Below are 15,639 nucleotides of genomic sequence, written 5' to 3' on the forward strand. Positions count from 1 at the left end.
GTCAGCATTGGTAGCATAATTGTCTGAGCCACTTTGAGGCGGACATGGAACGGCCAGGCTTGCGACTTCCAATACATAAACTTTGCGGCCAGTTTGTGTGAAATCCACTCCAGCAGGTCCTTGGGCCGTACATCCACCCCCAATGGGTATCCAAGATGCCTGACAATTGAGCCACGGGAAACCACCTGGCCCTGCCAGCCTAATGACTCTAAATCAGGCTCCGTGCAACTGAGAATGGCTGACTTGAAGGCATTGATGCGAAGACCAGAAGCTTGACCAAAGAGCGTCCAAACATCTAATGCCTTGCGAATGTTATCCCTGTCCGCTTGCAAAATCATAAAGGAGTCATCAGCCAAAGATTGGCTAATAAAGTGCTGCCCCAAAGGAAGAGATAACCCTGCCAGCTGGGCAGAAGCCGCCATGGAGGATAACATTGAAAGGACCGGGTGAGTCGCCAAGGCAAAGAAGAGAGGACTCAAAGGGCAGCCCTGTCTGAGCGAGCGTGCAAGGAGAAATGGCTCTGTGACCCCACCATTAAGCATAACTCTTGAAGAAGCCTCAGTACTAATGGTGTAGATCAATCGGGACATGCGGATACCAAAGCCCATAGCAGACATAAGATCTGCAAGGAAAGACCAGTCCACGCAATCAAACGCCTTTTCCAGGTCCAATTGAATCAAGACCACTTGCTGATTGGAGTGCCGCGCATAATCAATAGCCATTTGCACATTTAAGATATTATGCAAAATGTTGCGTCCCTTAATGAAACCATATTGGAGAGGGTGCACAAGAGCTGGAAGGTGCTTGTGAAGCCAATTTGCCAGCACTTTGGAAAAGTTTTTATACATCACGCCCATCAACGAAATTGGTCTCCAGTGTTGCAGCTTTGACGGCGAAGGGACCTTGGGGATCAGTTTGATAAGGCCTTCTTTCCATGAAGAAGGCATGACCCCTGTTTCCCAAACCTGCTGGAATATGACCACCAATGGCTTTACCAACTGCGTGGCCGAGTGCTCAAAAAATTCATTAGTGAGACCATCCCAACCAGGACTTTTATCCTTAGGCAGGTGCAACAGAACATCCATAACCTCCTCTTCGCAAATATCCGCCTCCAAAGAGGCTTGCATATCAAACGGAACCTGCTGGTGGACCAGCTGATAGAAGACCGAGCGGGCATGCGTAACCTGGCTAGACGGCAAGGAAGAAGAACCAAAAAGATCCATAAAATAATTTCTGCACATATTGATAATGGTCTGCGGATCAGTGACCATGCGACCTTCCGAATCCTGTAGTTGAGTCATATTTTCGCGAGCCGGAGAAGCATGCAAGGCGCGAAAGAACTTATGAGACTGGCAGGCACTATCTTGCAATGTGTCAGTTAAGTTATGCAGCTTGGCCTGCTGATAAGATTTCAAGCTAAATACTTGAATAAGATGGGCCAAACGCCGTTCCAGTGACAGCAGAAAATCATCATCTGGGGAATCCAGGAGCAAGGAACGGACCAAGGCCAATAAGTCCTCTGCTGCAAGTCGACGTTGGCGACAAAGAGAGGCATTGTGAATCCCATACTGCCGAGCAACCCGCTGCACATTAGAGAGCAGGCGTGCAAACGAAGCCAAGCCCTCAGAGGCGAAGTCCAATAAGAACCTCTCAATCAGTTGCTGCATATAACCGTGAAAAATTGGATGCTTCAAATAAGAGGAGTTGAAGCGTAAAGGGGGACTTATCCAGCAACTGCATAAAAGGTGCAATAGATTGTGCCCGCATCTCAAGCTGGAGGGGAAAATGATCCGACAACGCATATTGCTGCAAGACCTTCATCTCCAGCATCTCAGGAAGAAAATCATCCCCCTGCATGATATACATTCTGTCCAACCGCGACCAAGTGGTTGCGTATTGTGCGGAATGAAAAGTAAAACCTGAAACCGAAGGATGAAGCCACGACCAAAGATCTTGCTTAAGTACGTGCAAAGCAAAGGAGTTCCACACCCGGCTTTCTGGCGTATCCATTACCGAATGCCCTGAGGTGGACTGAGAAGAGTCAACACACATATTGAAATCTCCCATCAAAAGCCCTCTGGGGCCAAGTGCCATGGAGCCCTGCAAAGTCGACCATAGATCCCGTCGGGATGCGGGATCATTCGGAGCATAAAGTCCCAGCAACCATAAAATCTCGCCTTCAAATAGGACTTCGATTACCAGAAAGCGGCCCTGCACATCATTTTTAACAAGAACAGGCTGGTATTTCTCATGAACAATCATCAGCACGCCCGAATAATGCTTAGCATGTGTCCCTGCATAAAACAGACGGAATCCATGACAATCCACAACTTTTCCTGCCTCACCGTGACTTTTGTGCTCCACTGGACACAATACATCCCACTGATTCTCATGCAAGACAGACCACATGGTATGTTGCTTATGGCGAGAGCAAATGCCTCGCACGTTCCACGTGGCAATCTTCATATATTTTCAAAAAAAGGAAGTCAGGAACGAGGCGCCTGTTGCCTCGATTGCACCTTGTCCGCGAGGGCATCCAGGACACCCTCATCCAGAAAATCAGCCAATACTGCAAATGAATTCGGGCGACCTACTTTAGAGGTAGAAGGGAAATCCACTACCTTGGGAGTAGGGCGGGGATAACGCCTATCCCAAGGTGTAATCACATTGCCTTTTGCATCAAACGCCAGCTTAGCAGGTGGGCCCTTGGGGCCCTTGGAATAGACTTTCCTTGAAGACGGATTACGGGGGGCGGACGGGGCCATGGTACGCGCAACCTGCTGTGAGGTGACCATGTCTTTCCTGCGCGTGTACGTGCGCACGGAATCCGGGGAAGCATTAGGCCCAGGATCTGCCAGGCCTGCGTCCAACTTTTTACCTTTTTTTTGTCGTGCCTCAATCCAGTCAGAGCTAGGAGAATCCAAAACCCGGACCTGTTGTTTACCTTTATCCATGACAGTAGGTGGCTGAAGGGTCTCCTGTGTCTGGGCATCAAGCACCATGTCATCCTTGGGCTGCACAACCTGCGCCTCCTCAGAAGACGGTTGCCGTTCCGGGCATTCAGCTACAAAATGCCCTAATTTACCACATGAAAAGCAGTGCCCGGCAAAATTGCCCCATTTCAAGCGAAAATGCAAAGGATGCATGCCAGAACAATTGAGGCGAAGCCACGCAGGCCTTTTCCTGGCCGTATCCCATAACATGCATAAACGGTTTCGGTTCATAGCCCTTAGGCTTGGGGGAACCAGCACTGTGCCCACAACCGCCATCGCGTCCTTCAACAATGGCCAATATACCGCTGGATAATTTTCCACTTCCACCCACACCGGGCATTCTCGTTGAAGCAGACGTTGGAAGTCAGCCATAGGGCGCCATGGTACCACATGGACCAAGCGGCGATCAAAGAATAGTGGCAACTTGGACAGGAGCTCAGCTCGATGCAATTCCGATTTCAACAGCACCTCATAAAAGCCGCGAGGTCCAAGGAAGATCTCCTGAACATACTCCCCTTGCAATAAATGGTGCATCCACTGGCAAATATGTGAGAGCACTGGGATCTTGCCGGTGAAAAAAAGTATAATTGCACGGTCATAAAACACCGAGAAGGACCGCAAGACTGATTTTGGGTCCACCGTGGCTTCCAGCACATCATCCGCAGCCGCAGCAGAGAAGGTTTCATTATTATGCTGGACATAATCGCGAAGCAGAGTATTGGCAAAGTCCAGCAAATGCTCCCAGTCTATTTCCTGCGAATCCACAGGTTCAGAGGCAACCTGCGCATAGGAACGGTCCTGAGGACCCATTGGCTCGTCTGAAGTGTGCTTAGAGCGTTTGCCTGCAGGCGGCAGTTCAGAACCCGGAGGCGGCTCCTCCGTGCATGGCACCATATCCTCCGGCTCCTCTGTATCGGAATCAGGGCCAAGGGCTGCCACCGTCCGGTCGAGAAAATCCATATCCAGGCCAGCCATACTGCTGTCTTCTCGCTTTCGCTCGCTCCCTCACTCTCTCTCTTTCTCGCTCTGTGCAAGGCCCGCAGACCTGCAAAATCCGGGAACCACCCGGCTGCGTTTAGAAGGTTGTGGGCGATAGAATCTAAGGAATGAGCTTCGGAACAAGGGAGCACTGGAGGCAGAAAAGACACAGAAATATCGATAAAAATATGTGTCTATCTCTCTGAGACAGTTGAATGGGCACTCGGGACCCGCTGAGGGATTGCTGGGCTTCAGCATTTAAAGTCACCCACACACACACACTCTCTCTCTCTCTCTCTCTCTCTCTCTCTCTCATGTGAAGGATTTTGAAATCACGAACAGACACATCTACAAAGGGCCTTTTGGCCAATCAAGCAGACTCAAAGACAGCAAAGTGTGATTACAGGAATAGAAGAAGGGATTGCAAAGTGAGCACAATGGGGTTGGTGTGAATGATATCCATCCATGGAGCAGCCACTTCTATAAGGATTGCACCAGCAGAAACCATGGAACTAACTTGCTACAATAACATTCCTGAAACACAGTCCACATGACCACATTTCTGTGAGGCTTAATAACAGACATTTTGTGTCCTCTAAATGTGCAAAGAGCAGTCCAATGCAGAAAATGGAAGAGATGGTATGCTCCTGCTGTAAAGTGGCCTTGGATGGCATCTTGCCCAAAACTCAAGAACGGATGATTGTATAGCTGAAGTTGTTACTTGGGAAAGGAATCCCTAAATGTGTGTAGCAATTGAGCAAGAAATGAAGAGATGATCAGGAGTCTCATCTACATGTGCTATAGATGACACATTTAGATTGGTAAGAAGTTTAGTCATCCATAATTTAATCAATCAGTCATGCCTCTTAGCTTTACAATCTCTTGAAGACCAAACTTTGTTTGCTTTCTGAGCCACTCATTTGTTATCTTTAACTATCTTATGATAAACCTGATTGACTTATCATTTTAGGAGATTATCCGGGTGCAGAAAAGGCCAATCCAACCATGGGATGAAGACTAACATATAGGTAAAGGAGAATGCCATGGAAGCCATTTCTCCAATTGGTCCAAATCAGCATGGAATTTTGAGGATCTTGAAAGTATTGATGGACAGGGTGAAGAGGATAAACGTGAGAGTGACCAAGGATCATAACATCTGTGTAGTCCTTAAACCCTGAGTCATGTGATTCTCTTAAACTTATTGTGTTCCATGTGCCTATCCAGCTCATCAGCAACATGGATGCGACCAAATGCTCAGCTTGCAAGGAGTTAGCCTCCTTTCTAGAGTCAAGGGCATACCAAGTAGTCAAGTCAAGTACCTCTTGCTAGGAAGCAATGATGTGGGGAAGAAGAAAAGACTATGGTGTTTTGATTTATTGGTTGTATTTAGGACATGCCAGTAAGAGAGGTTTTGGATTCTGGTGCATCCATGTGAGATGCGGTCTTCCTCAATGAAATCCATAGCAATGTTTGCTTGAGGGTGGTGCCCCCACCTTGCCTATGTTACATATTTTTCCTGCCTTGCATCCATCCTCGCTAGCCTATTGTCATCTTCTTTGCTCCTTTGCCCCTTTGCTCGCTCTACCAATTCTCCCCAAATGAATAATTGCTGCTCACTCTCTTTGTAGTCGTCTCCCTTTCATCTGGTTGACAAGCAACCCACTCAGGAGGTCCTTGAAGGAAGCATGCAATGGAAACCCTTGGTCCCCAACGCTGGTGTAACACAAAGATGCTCTCAAACCCTCTTTCATTAATGATGACTTGCCCATGACAAGATAGTTGCAAAACTTGATAGAGAAGAGCAAAAGAACATGTAAGATGGAAAAAGATGCCCAACATATGTTCACCATAAACCTTACCTTCTCTATTGTTCTATGATATGAGCAAGGGGCCTTTGGTCTTTTGTCTTTTTTCATAGAAATGAATAGTTTTGGGAAATCCCCTTAGGATAGGTAACCCAAGGCAAAGTAAGAGAATAGCCATGTGAGGGACTTCCAAAAGAGTGGGAACCCTATTACATAGCCTAAGTGAAAAACCATATTATAGGTCTATAATGCAAGACCGTGTGTGGTTAACAATGTAAGAAGTTGGCAGAACCCTTGGTCCTAAGAAAAGCACCTCTCCTCTTCCTCATAATATTCGAATTGCCCTATATTCTCTTCTTTTACTATAGAGAGTGTGGACAATCTCTTGTCTAAATCGTGGAGTCTCTTTGAAGTGGATTTGTCAAATAAATCGTTAGCATGATTACATTTGGTGTTATGGAACATGATTTATCTTTGGAACTCTCTTTGGTGGGTCCAAGACATTGTGTTTGTGCTAGACATGAGAAGTTCAATTAACAATTAAGGTTTTGCAAGTAAAAATGACATTAATCAGTGTGCACTTCAAACTTCTCCCTAGAGAGAGCTTTCATAAACTCATTTGCCAAGTAGGGACATAAACCAAGTCAATCTCCCTTGCATGGAGCCTCTCTTTGACGTAATGATAATGCCTCAATGTGCTTAGTGCAAGCATGAAAATTTTAATTTCTTGCAATTGCCATGGCACTTTGACTATTAGTATAGATAGGCGTGGGTGAGTGCTATCCCACACCAAGATTGACCAAAAGGCTGTGCCATACACATTCCAATGTAGCTGTAAATGCTGCCCTATATTTAGCTTCATAACTAGGTGTGGCCACTGTAGACTGCTTCTTGCTCAACCAAGAAATACATGAATCACCAAGCATGAAAGAGTTACCACTACTAGTGGACCCCTCGTGTTAAAACAACTTGCCTAGTCGCTGTCTATGAATGCATGCAAGCAAAGAGAAGTGCCTTTAGGATAAAAAAGGTCCAATGTTTGAGTGCCTTTGAGATAACGAAAGACATGTTTAACTACTTGCCAATGTGTAGTACTAGGGCGGTGCATAAAATGTGCCAAGTGAGAGACCCCAAACTGAATATCCGGTTGTGTATTACAGAAATACAATAAACAACCAACAGCCTGTTGATAAAGAGAAGCATCAAATGGTTTATGTGCATCCTCAATTGTAAACCTGTGGCCTGTCTTAATGGGAGTAGAGATAAGCTTGCAGTCTTGCATTTGAAAATACTCAAGAAGTTGTCCAATATATTCAGACTGTTGTTAAATAACTCCCCCGTCAATCGCAGTAATCTGTATGCCAGATAGTAGTGCAAGTGGCCAAGATGTGTCACAGCAAAAGCATGCTGCAATTCAACTTTTAAAGGCTGAAATATATGCTTCATGAGGTCTATCGACATCATGTCATCCACATAAAGATTAAGAATCAAGAGGTTATCCTTATCTTTGCGGACGTAAAATGTACTTTCAATGTGCAAATTACTCAAGGCAAGAGCAATCAAGTATGCATGTAACTTTTCATACCATGCCCTAGGTGCTTGCTTTAAACCATAGAGGGCCTTATGCAAATGGATCACTTTGCTTTCTGACCCTTTTTGAATAAAGCCAAGATGTTGAGTGACATAAATCTCCTCATGAAGATCACCATTCAAAAAAGCAATTTTCACACTTAACTATGCACCTGCCAATCATAATGAGCAACCAAAGCGATGACACTTCAAATAGTGGTCATATGTGAAGTGGGTGTAAACATCCCATCATAGCCAATTCCGTGGTGTTGGGCATACCCTTCGGCAACAAGGCATGCTATATAGCTATCAATGCGACCATTGGATCTACGCTTTAATTTGCAAACCCACTTTGTGCCTATAGCACGCTTGCCAGCAAGCAAGTCATATAACTCCCATGTGTCATTTTTATGAATAGAGTTTATTTACAATTGCATAGTTGCCATCCAATGTTCATTTTGTAATGCATCATGTAAAGAAATAGGTTTCTCATTGCATGTAGTAGCTAGGAGTGCTTGCACAATCAAGTTACCCTATGCATGGCGAGTGATTGCTCTAGTTCTACCGGGAAGTGGAACAAACTATTTATTGTCTTGTAATGTATCTAACAACTATCTAGGGACTATTTTAGCTTTTCGAATAGTGGCCCTCTCATCGGCCACTTCATAATCATTAATGCCTTGATCGATAGACCCACAAACATCAACTATACACAAGTGGTAATTTCAATAAACACATAATTCTGCTTTTGAAAAATGAAGCACGATACATTTTGGCAAGTACACAACTTTCACATACATCGTGAGTAGGTGCTTTTAAAGGAGGGAGATCAATCACCATGTTTTTGCTTTTTAGGCAAAGCAAACTGCCATAATTAAGATGACCAAACCGAGCATGCATAACTTAGTGTCATCCTTAATGGTGGCATCAACTTGTAATGCATCCTTTGATACTCTCCTCTCATATAAATGAAGTTGATAACGTCCATTGTACAATGTGTCAGTGACAATGAGGGCATCTCTATCACTATAGTCATGGACACTGCATCCATTCATGTGGAATTTAACCACAAAACCAGCATATGCAATGGTTGAAATTGAAAGCAAAATTTTCTTCAAGCCTAGTGCATACAAGACCTTTTTAGGCATGATATTTTTTCCATGTACTACAATAATGGGAATTCAACCAATGCCTTGGATCGCGTACGAAGCATTTGTTTACACAAACAGCGTATTTGCCCTTTTGCACATTTGCATATGATATACACAAGTCACGAAAAGATGTTATGTGCTTGGAAGCTCCATTGTCAAAATACCACGTGCTGCAATTTTCAACCACTGAAAAACCACGTTCATGTGAAGAAGGATCATATGAACAATGCACAACAAAAGCATACGATTGACCAATGTCCAAGCTTGCTAAGTGTGTGGTTGCATCCTTCATATTTGCTGAATTTTCAGTAAGAATCATGTGTGATTGTTTTTCTTTTCACTTGCCATTCTCTTTCTGCATTCTTCCATAACATGCCCCTTTTTTTTTTTTGCAATAATTGCATTTGGTTTCTTTGCACCATTGTTGATGTTTGAAGAGTCCATAGAAGCAGTTGCTTTGCCTTTACCTTTTGAGTTTGAGGGTCGCCATGACTTCCCTTTGTTTTGATGGTGGCTCGATGCAAATGCTTGATTGTCCATACTTATGTTAAAGCAAATCACCCTTGATTGCTCTTCTTGCAATAACAATGATATCACCGCATCAAATGTGTATGCATTGGCATCTTCTATTGCAAGTAAGGGTGGTGTAGTGGCAAAACTTTGATAAATATTAGGTAGACCAGCCAAGAGGGTAGATATGAGAGAGGCATTGAGAGTTATTTAATCAATATTAGCAAGTTACTCTGTGATATCCTTGACACATGTAATGTATGTATGCAGAGAATCACCTTGTCATATGCTCCATCTCACGCTATTTACACAAATAGGCTACACGAGCCTCATTGCACACCTGATACAATGAAGCAAGCTTATCAGCATCCTTGGTTGTTGAGCATCATCGAGTATGTGGGATAACTTGTCTCTTACACGAGAGTGCAATCAAAGCATGATCTTAGGCATCATGTCCATTATATCTTAATTGATTTTTAGTGGAATGTGCAAGTGGAGATGGAGTGGAAGATCCATTGGTTATAGTGGATGAGCTAGAAGAACCTGTAGTATAGTGTGTAATAAGGCATGCAGGGCTATGAACCACATACATAACCCCAAAGTTACTTGGCAACAAGAACATGCTTTATCATGTATGTCCACATGGGATAATTAGTGCCATCCAAATTGTTAAGAGTCCCCAAACATATTGAGCAAATCATTTTGCCGTGCAATTGCTTGTTGCAAATTGCTGGTATTTGTGACTCATTGCTGTCCCAAGTATAATGCAGGGGCAGCACACAAATAAAGCAAAGAAAATGTCAAAAACTTACAATTTTTTGCAAAATTGATGTTCGTGATGAAGAATTTGCAGTTGAAATGGCTCTAGTCTGCACAAATGTCGATGTAGAAAGTGTGATTGGCCTCAATGTTGATAACTTTTGGGAAATTTTACTAAGGCCCTAACTGAATTGCTAAAATTTGGTGAAATTTGAGCTTGGATGTGAAAAAGTTCAAATTGTGGTGCAAAATCGAGCAATTTGGTGAGATTTGGGGTTTTCAGGCAGAAACCCCTAAATTTTTGTAGAAATTTGGGGGAAGTTGATGTCTATTGCAAAATCCCCAAAATTGTGTGCCTAGATGGAGTCTGCACGCGAACATGAGTCATTTTATGTTGCTAAATGCTGATTAAGGCTGGTGGCACTGAATATCTTAATAATATTTGTGTCAGGCAGACCATAAAATCAGGTGATGGTTAAATTGGTGCCAGGCAGGAACTGACGTGGCAGAATCTGACGAATCTGGCCAGGGTGACCTGTCAGGCAGTTGACAAGACAGCTGTACGACGTGTAGGAGCTGACAGGGCCTGTCACCGTGTGGTTACTTGCGCTGCCTGTTGGGAGTTAATTTGAGCTGTTGTGCAATGCAGGTCAATGCGAATCAGGGAAGGTGGGGGCTGTGACGTGACACTCAGGGCAGGCTAGGGCTGTCGCAAACAGACCAGGTGACGATTTTTAGGCAACAGGGCTGTAGGCGATGAATTGGCTATTGAAGGGCAGCCTTGCAACAGGCAGTCCAACCCAGGTGAGTGATGAAGCATTTGGGAGTGGCTGCAATAAGTTCACAGAGGGTGGCTGAGGCAGTGGCGGCTGCAACGGCAATCAGTTTAGGAGCGGAGCGTGAGGCTTAGTGGTGATGGTGGTGATAGCTGAGGAGATGTATGTTCTGATACAACTGTTAGGTTAGGGTTCTGGAAATGTCACATCTAGTGTGTGAGGATGATAGGAAAGTACAATCCCTAAGGTACTAAGTACCACACTCACTGATGGGTGTTCGCATGGGGGAAAAACCCTTCTCCAGCTAGAAGGTAAAAAGTGCCTGTGGATAAGGGAGTGTTGGCACTGGAACTTAGGAGGAACATGATAAGTGTGTAACATAAATTCAATAAATTGAAAGCTCCATATTTGGGTCTGATATTTAATTTAGTTATTATGTGGGCAGTGAAAAATCTAGTCTCGTTGGGAGAATTAACAACCTGCAAAACCGTCTGGCTATTCTCATTATAGAGGATATTCCACTACATGTACCATAATCAGTTTGCCCCTGCACTAGTGGCAACACTCGGTTTGTTTTGATCTGGGTGGAATAAATTAAAGGAGAGAAAAGCTGCAGATCAAGTCGCTTCCACATCATGTTAGAATGCCTTCACTTGATGTCTGCTCCTGATTTTTTACTGTTCAGGTGGGAACTTCACTTAAATGGGAGAAGCAATAAATGTCACAAGGGGCTACTAGAACCATCAAATATTGGTTTGTATACCCAGGAAGAAAGTGTTTTTAGAGCTGGCTGACCGGCAAAAAGAAACCAATCTGCCATAAAGGAGACTTTCTCTTCAATTTAGTTTCAAACAGAGAATTCTGAGGAGTACTTTCTACTTGCCAAGATATTGATAAGAGAGGGGAGGCTTTTAAATGCCAAATGACTGCTTCTACAAGACTTTTTGGAAGATTAACAGGGTCATGCCGTATTATGGGCTTAGCCCCCTTGGGGGTAATCAAACCAGAGGGTAAAAACGGGTAGTCTGGTCTATCCAACGAAAAAGAATAAAATAACTGTACTAGGATTTATATCAGCCTTTGTATAAACAGAGATAGTCCTTACAGAAAATAATTATTTGCATGTCTCAATGGTCCACACGCTGCTTCTGTTATGATCTTTTGGAACATAAATGTCACCTTTTTGACCAACATGGGTAAAAATGCATGAGGTCAGATCTTGCTCTTGAACCCTATCAACTTAAGCTTAGTCAATACACACTGTAGCTCTCTTCTAAATTCTTACTCCAAAAACATCATACCAAGAGCCTCCACCTTGGGCCCTTATAGTCGAAATTGTTCCGATCCATCATAGAAAGCTGAGGAACATAATAATATAAATCTTCACAAGCGATTGAGGCTCTTGCTCAATGATAAATAATGAGCCAGACGCTTGTCTACATGTGAGGGATGATATATTTATTTATTTCTTTGCTTTTGCTGCTCCTATTTTGGAGATCTACATGTATAAAGAGCTTGCCCAATAAGACATAACTTTGATCTATCATGCTGTTAAGTAGATGATTGTGGAACCTACAAGACAAGATGGTTACCTTTTTCTGATATTAGTTGGCTTTTTGTATTCCAGAAGAACAAGCAATGGGTTTGGCTCCACCTGGAACTGAAGTAATAGTAGACAAGGATGGTTTTTACTGCTTTAAAACAAAACGGCATCCATTGTACAGCTGTGTGAGTTTGACACTGTTAGCGGAGATAGTCAATGCCCGGTGAGTTTTGATTTTGGGACTTAATGCGTTCCTTCAATCCCTTCCAGAGGATGATTTCTAACTGCAGGATTTGGGCATGTTCTGATTTTCTGGATTCCCTGCAGGCTTTTCACATCAGTCCGAGATGCCCTAGGCTTGAGCTATGATGTATCATTCGAGATGAGTTTATTTGATAGGCTGAGGGGAGGTTGGTATGTCATAACAGTGACTTCCACACCAGCAAAGGTACGACATTTAGTTCCTGCCTTTATGTGCTCTGAGGCCTCCTGCAGCTTCAACTAATCAGATAGTTGAAAATTTCAGGTGAACAAAGCAGTGGAAGCATCTATAAGAGTTCTACGAGATTTACAAGGAAGCCCAATTAACCAGCGGGAGCTAGACAGGGTATGGGTATTTCTTCCAATATCTGTTCCTGTGTCCAAGCAAGCATCCTGCATGGTTGTTGATATGATGTATAGGTTGTTCAAGATAATATATACAGTGGCTCATATGTGGCACATTGCTGGATCTTGATGCAGGCCAAGAGAACCCTCATGATGCGGCATGAATCTGATTCAAAAGATAATACCTATTGGCTGGGTTTGCTGACGCACGTGCAGTCATCACATGTTTTTAGAAAGGTGATACCTCCTGGACAGTGAACGAGTACATGTAATCAAACTAGATGCTTAAACTGAGCTGTAGCAGGCATTGTAAAATTTCCTTTCCTCTGACAGTATTATTTATAAGGTGTACCAGGCACCTGCTCTCCAACTTATAGTAATTGTTCATTGTGTATCCTGCAACAGGACCTTTCTTGCATAAGGGATCTCTTTCGGCTGTATGAAGCTGCCACAATTGACGATATCTACAATGCATATAAGCTCCTTTGTGTTGATGACGAATCCTTGTTTACCTGCACTGGAGTAGCTGGCAGTGGAATAAAGAAAGATGTTCCTGTCATAGATGATACTGGTCAGTCCAGTTGGAATCAAATTCACTTATGTGCCTGTCAATTCTTGTGCATAGTGTAGAACAATTATAATTTTTTGGATGGCATGTTTTTCTGCTTGATCAGATACCACTGCTCAATTTGCCTCCCACTCTGGTTCCCATGGAAGAGGCATGTCAACAATGACGCGGCCAACTGTATAGGTTATGGCAGTTGGCATAGCCCATGAATTTCTTGGTATGTTGCTGAGTACATCCTAGTAACGTTGGGAGGAATGTTTGAGATGTGTTGAGTTTTCTCTGCTTAACTGCATTTTGGGCTATATGATATAGTGCCAGAATTTTTAAAGTTCTGTTGCTTGAAGAGATTTTGCAGCAATCAATGAGGTGAAACCTCTCTTTACTTATGCCATTATGGTGCTGTTGTGCATTTTGCAGTCCCATTGAGGAGGAATTGTGAATACTGAACCATTATAATCAGCATGTGAATATATCGTCTGGATAGTTAACAATGTAAAGCAAACCTTGAGACTTGCTTTCAAGTTCGATCAGGAGGCCATCTGGAATCAAAGAACTGTCCTGAGAATTTCCACAGCGCTCCCTATCAGTAGATTCATTGGCATTCTTTATCCCTGAAGCTGTACGACAGCACAGAAGATTCAGAGTACGAGATATTTGTTTGCACTTCTAAGGGCGAAGGTGTATTCTAATGTAGTGCAAGGATTAGAAGGTTTTGTATTCACAATACCTGCCTATTTGCTAAAATCACCTTCAGTTCTACCTCCAACTCTGAAGTATGAGTAGGCAGCTGTAAAATAGCGGTGGAAGATTGGATTTTTGGATCAGCCAGAATAAATATGTATCTACAGGCTCGAAAACCAAAGGAAGCCTGTTTGGGCTGGCTGTAGAAAGTTGGCCCAAATGAATTTCAACCATATGAGCTTTCTCTGAGATCCCAGCATCGAGCTGAAGCAATTGACATGTTGGGATTGTTGCCAATAGGTATGTGCCTGGCAACCACTGTTGTTGGGAGCAAGCAACATACTGATACCATAGGGACTTTATAATTTAACCTTACTGCAAATCTAGTTACAAGCTACAATTGTGACCTGGAAAGATGATTGTTAGCCGGGGTATCGCCTTTCCAGAAATGTGGAATCAATTATTATTCAAGTGCAGCCCTTTGCAATTGGTATTACTATTATGCGCTGGTCAGAGAGACGCCCCATCTTCTCCCAACACCCAACAAAACAAAGAAATTTGGCATTTTGAAGCCCTTCTATTAATCTAATGTATGTAATCCACCTCTATCCCCGTGTGTGTGTGTGTGTGTGGGGTGGGGGTCGAAGTTGTGAACAACATTTAGGCATGAAGGAACCGTATCACGGATGGCAATTCTTGAGGATATCACACAGAGCCCACTTGCCGCAGCAATGTCTTGAATAAATATGAGCATGAATTCAAATGCATATTTAGTGCACTGAATATGGTAGAGCCAAATTTAATAGCAGAATTGAAACAAATGAAGATGTGGTGGTTGCATGTCTGTCTGAATTAATCTTCTAAACAGTCATGACTAGTCCTTTGTGATGTAGTCGGAGTCCAAACATTGGATTTTTTGTCTAGAAATGCATGTTGAATATATGCCTAAAGTTATAACTTGGTATCTATTGTACTGATGAAGATGTGCGGATACACTGCAAAGAGATGACAGCACAAAACGGATATGACAACACAAAATGGCAAGATTGATAATGAATCCCGTGGACTTTGATGAAGTCTTTTTTCTTGTTTTGAAGATGATTATTCTATGCTTGGTATTGGCTTTGGTTGCTCAACTTGACTTGGATATCTATTAAATGGATATTAAAATAGCTTTTTTTCATGGTGACTTGTATCATAAGATTTACATGGAGTAGCTTAAGGGATTTGCAAAATATGCAAGGAATGTCTAATGCAAATTATGAAAGAGTCTTTATGGCCTTAAGCAAGCATCTAGAAAATGATACCACAAGTTTTATGATTTTATGCATTCACAAGAATACTTTTATAGTGATATAGATTCGCGTTTATACATGAAGAAAGCTTGTGGTGATAGCCTAATGATTTTGATCTTTTGTGTAGATAATATATTAATTGTTGGAAGTGTCCATGATGTGCTGGATATCTTGAAAGGTCAGCTCAATAAGAACTTTGAGATAAAGTACATGTGACAAGTCTCATATATTTTTAGGATACATATTACACGTGGACGCTCTAAAGGGCTCTTTTACTTGTCACATAAGTATATCTAGAAGGTCCTTCAACAATTTTATCTACAAGATTTTAAGCTTATTGATTGTTCTCTATGTGCTCATATGAAGGTTGGATTGATTGTTCGTAGTAGTTTGATGAGTAGGTCA

The 15,639-nt window shown here is 42.9% G+C and overlaps 1 protein-coding gene across 1 annotated transcript in view; it reads left to right on the forward strand.

Annotated features, from left to right (window-relative positions):
* Positions 1-14,541, forward strand: part of LOC148029087 (Insulinase (Peptidase family M16) family protein) — a 165,513-nt gene extending 150,972 nt beyond the window's left edge. The window contains exons 19-25 of the mRNA XM_087687848.1: positions 12,169-12,307; positions 12,412-12,532; positions 12,611-12,691; positions 12,826-12,927; positions 13,096-13,261; positions 13,365-13,475; positions 13,676-14,541. Coding sequence (XP_087543974.1) covers positions 12,169-12,307; positions 12,412-12,532; positions 12,611-12,691; positions 12,826-12,927; positions 13,096-13,261; positions 13,365-13,441 — 686 coding nt within the window. The 3' untranslated portion in view covers positions 13,442-13,475; positions 13,676-14,541. The remainder of the gene's footprint in view (positions 1-12,168; positions 12,308-12,411; positions 12,533-12,610; positions 12,692-12,825; positions 12,928-13,095; positions 13,262-13,364; positions 13,476-13,675) is intronic.
* The last annotated feature ends 1,098 nt before the right edge of the window (positions 14,542-15,639 follow it).

This window comes from Lygodium microphyllum, chromosome 11 (assembly GCF_053477565.2).
Source record: "Lygodium microphyllum isolate KBCC chromosome 11, Lygodium_microphyllum_v1.1.10, whole genome shotgun sequence".
Lineage (NCBI taxonomy): Eukaryota > Viridiplantae > Streptophyta > Polypodiopsida > Schizaeales > Lygodiaceae > Lygodium > Lygodium microphyllum.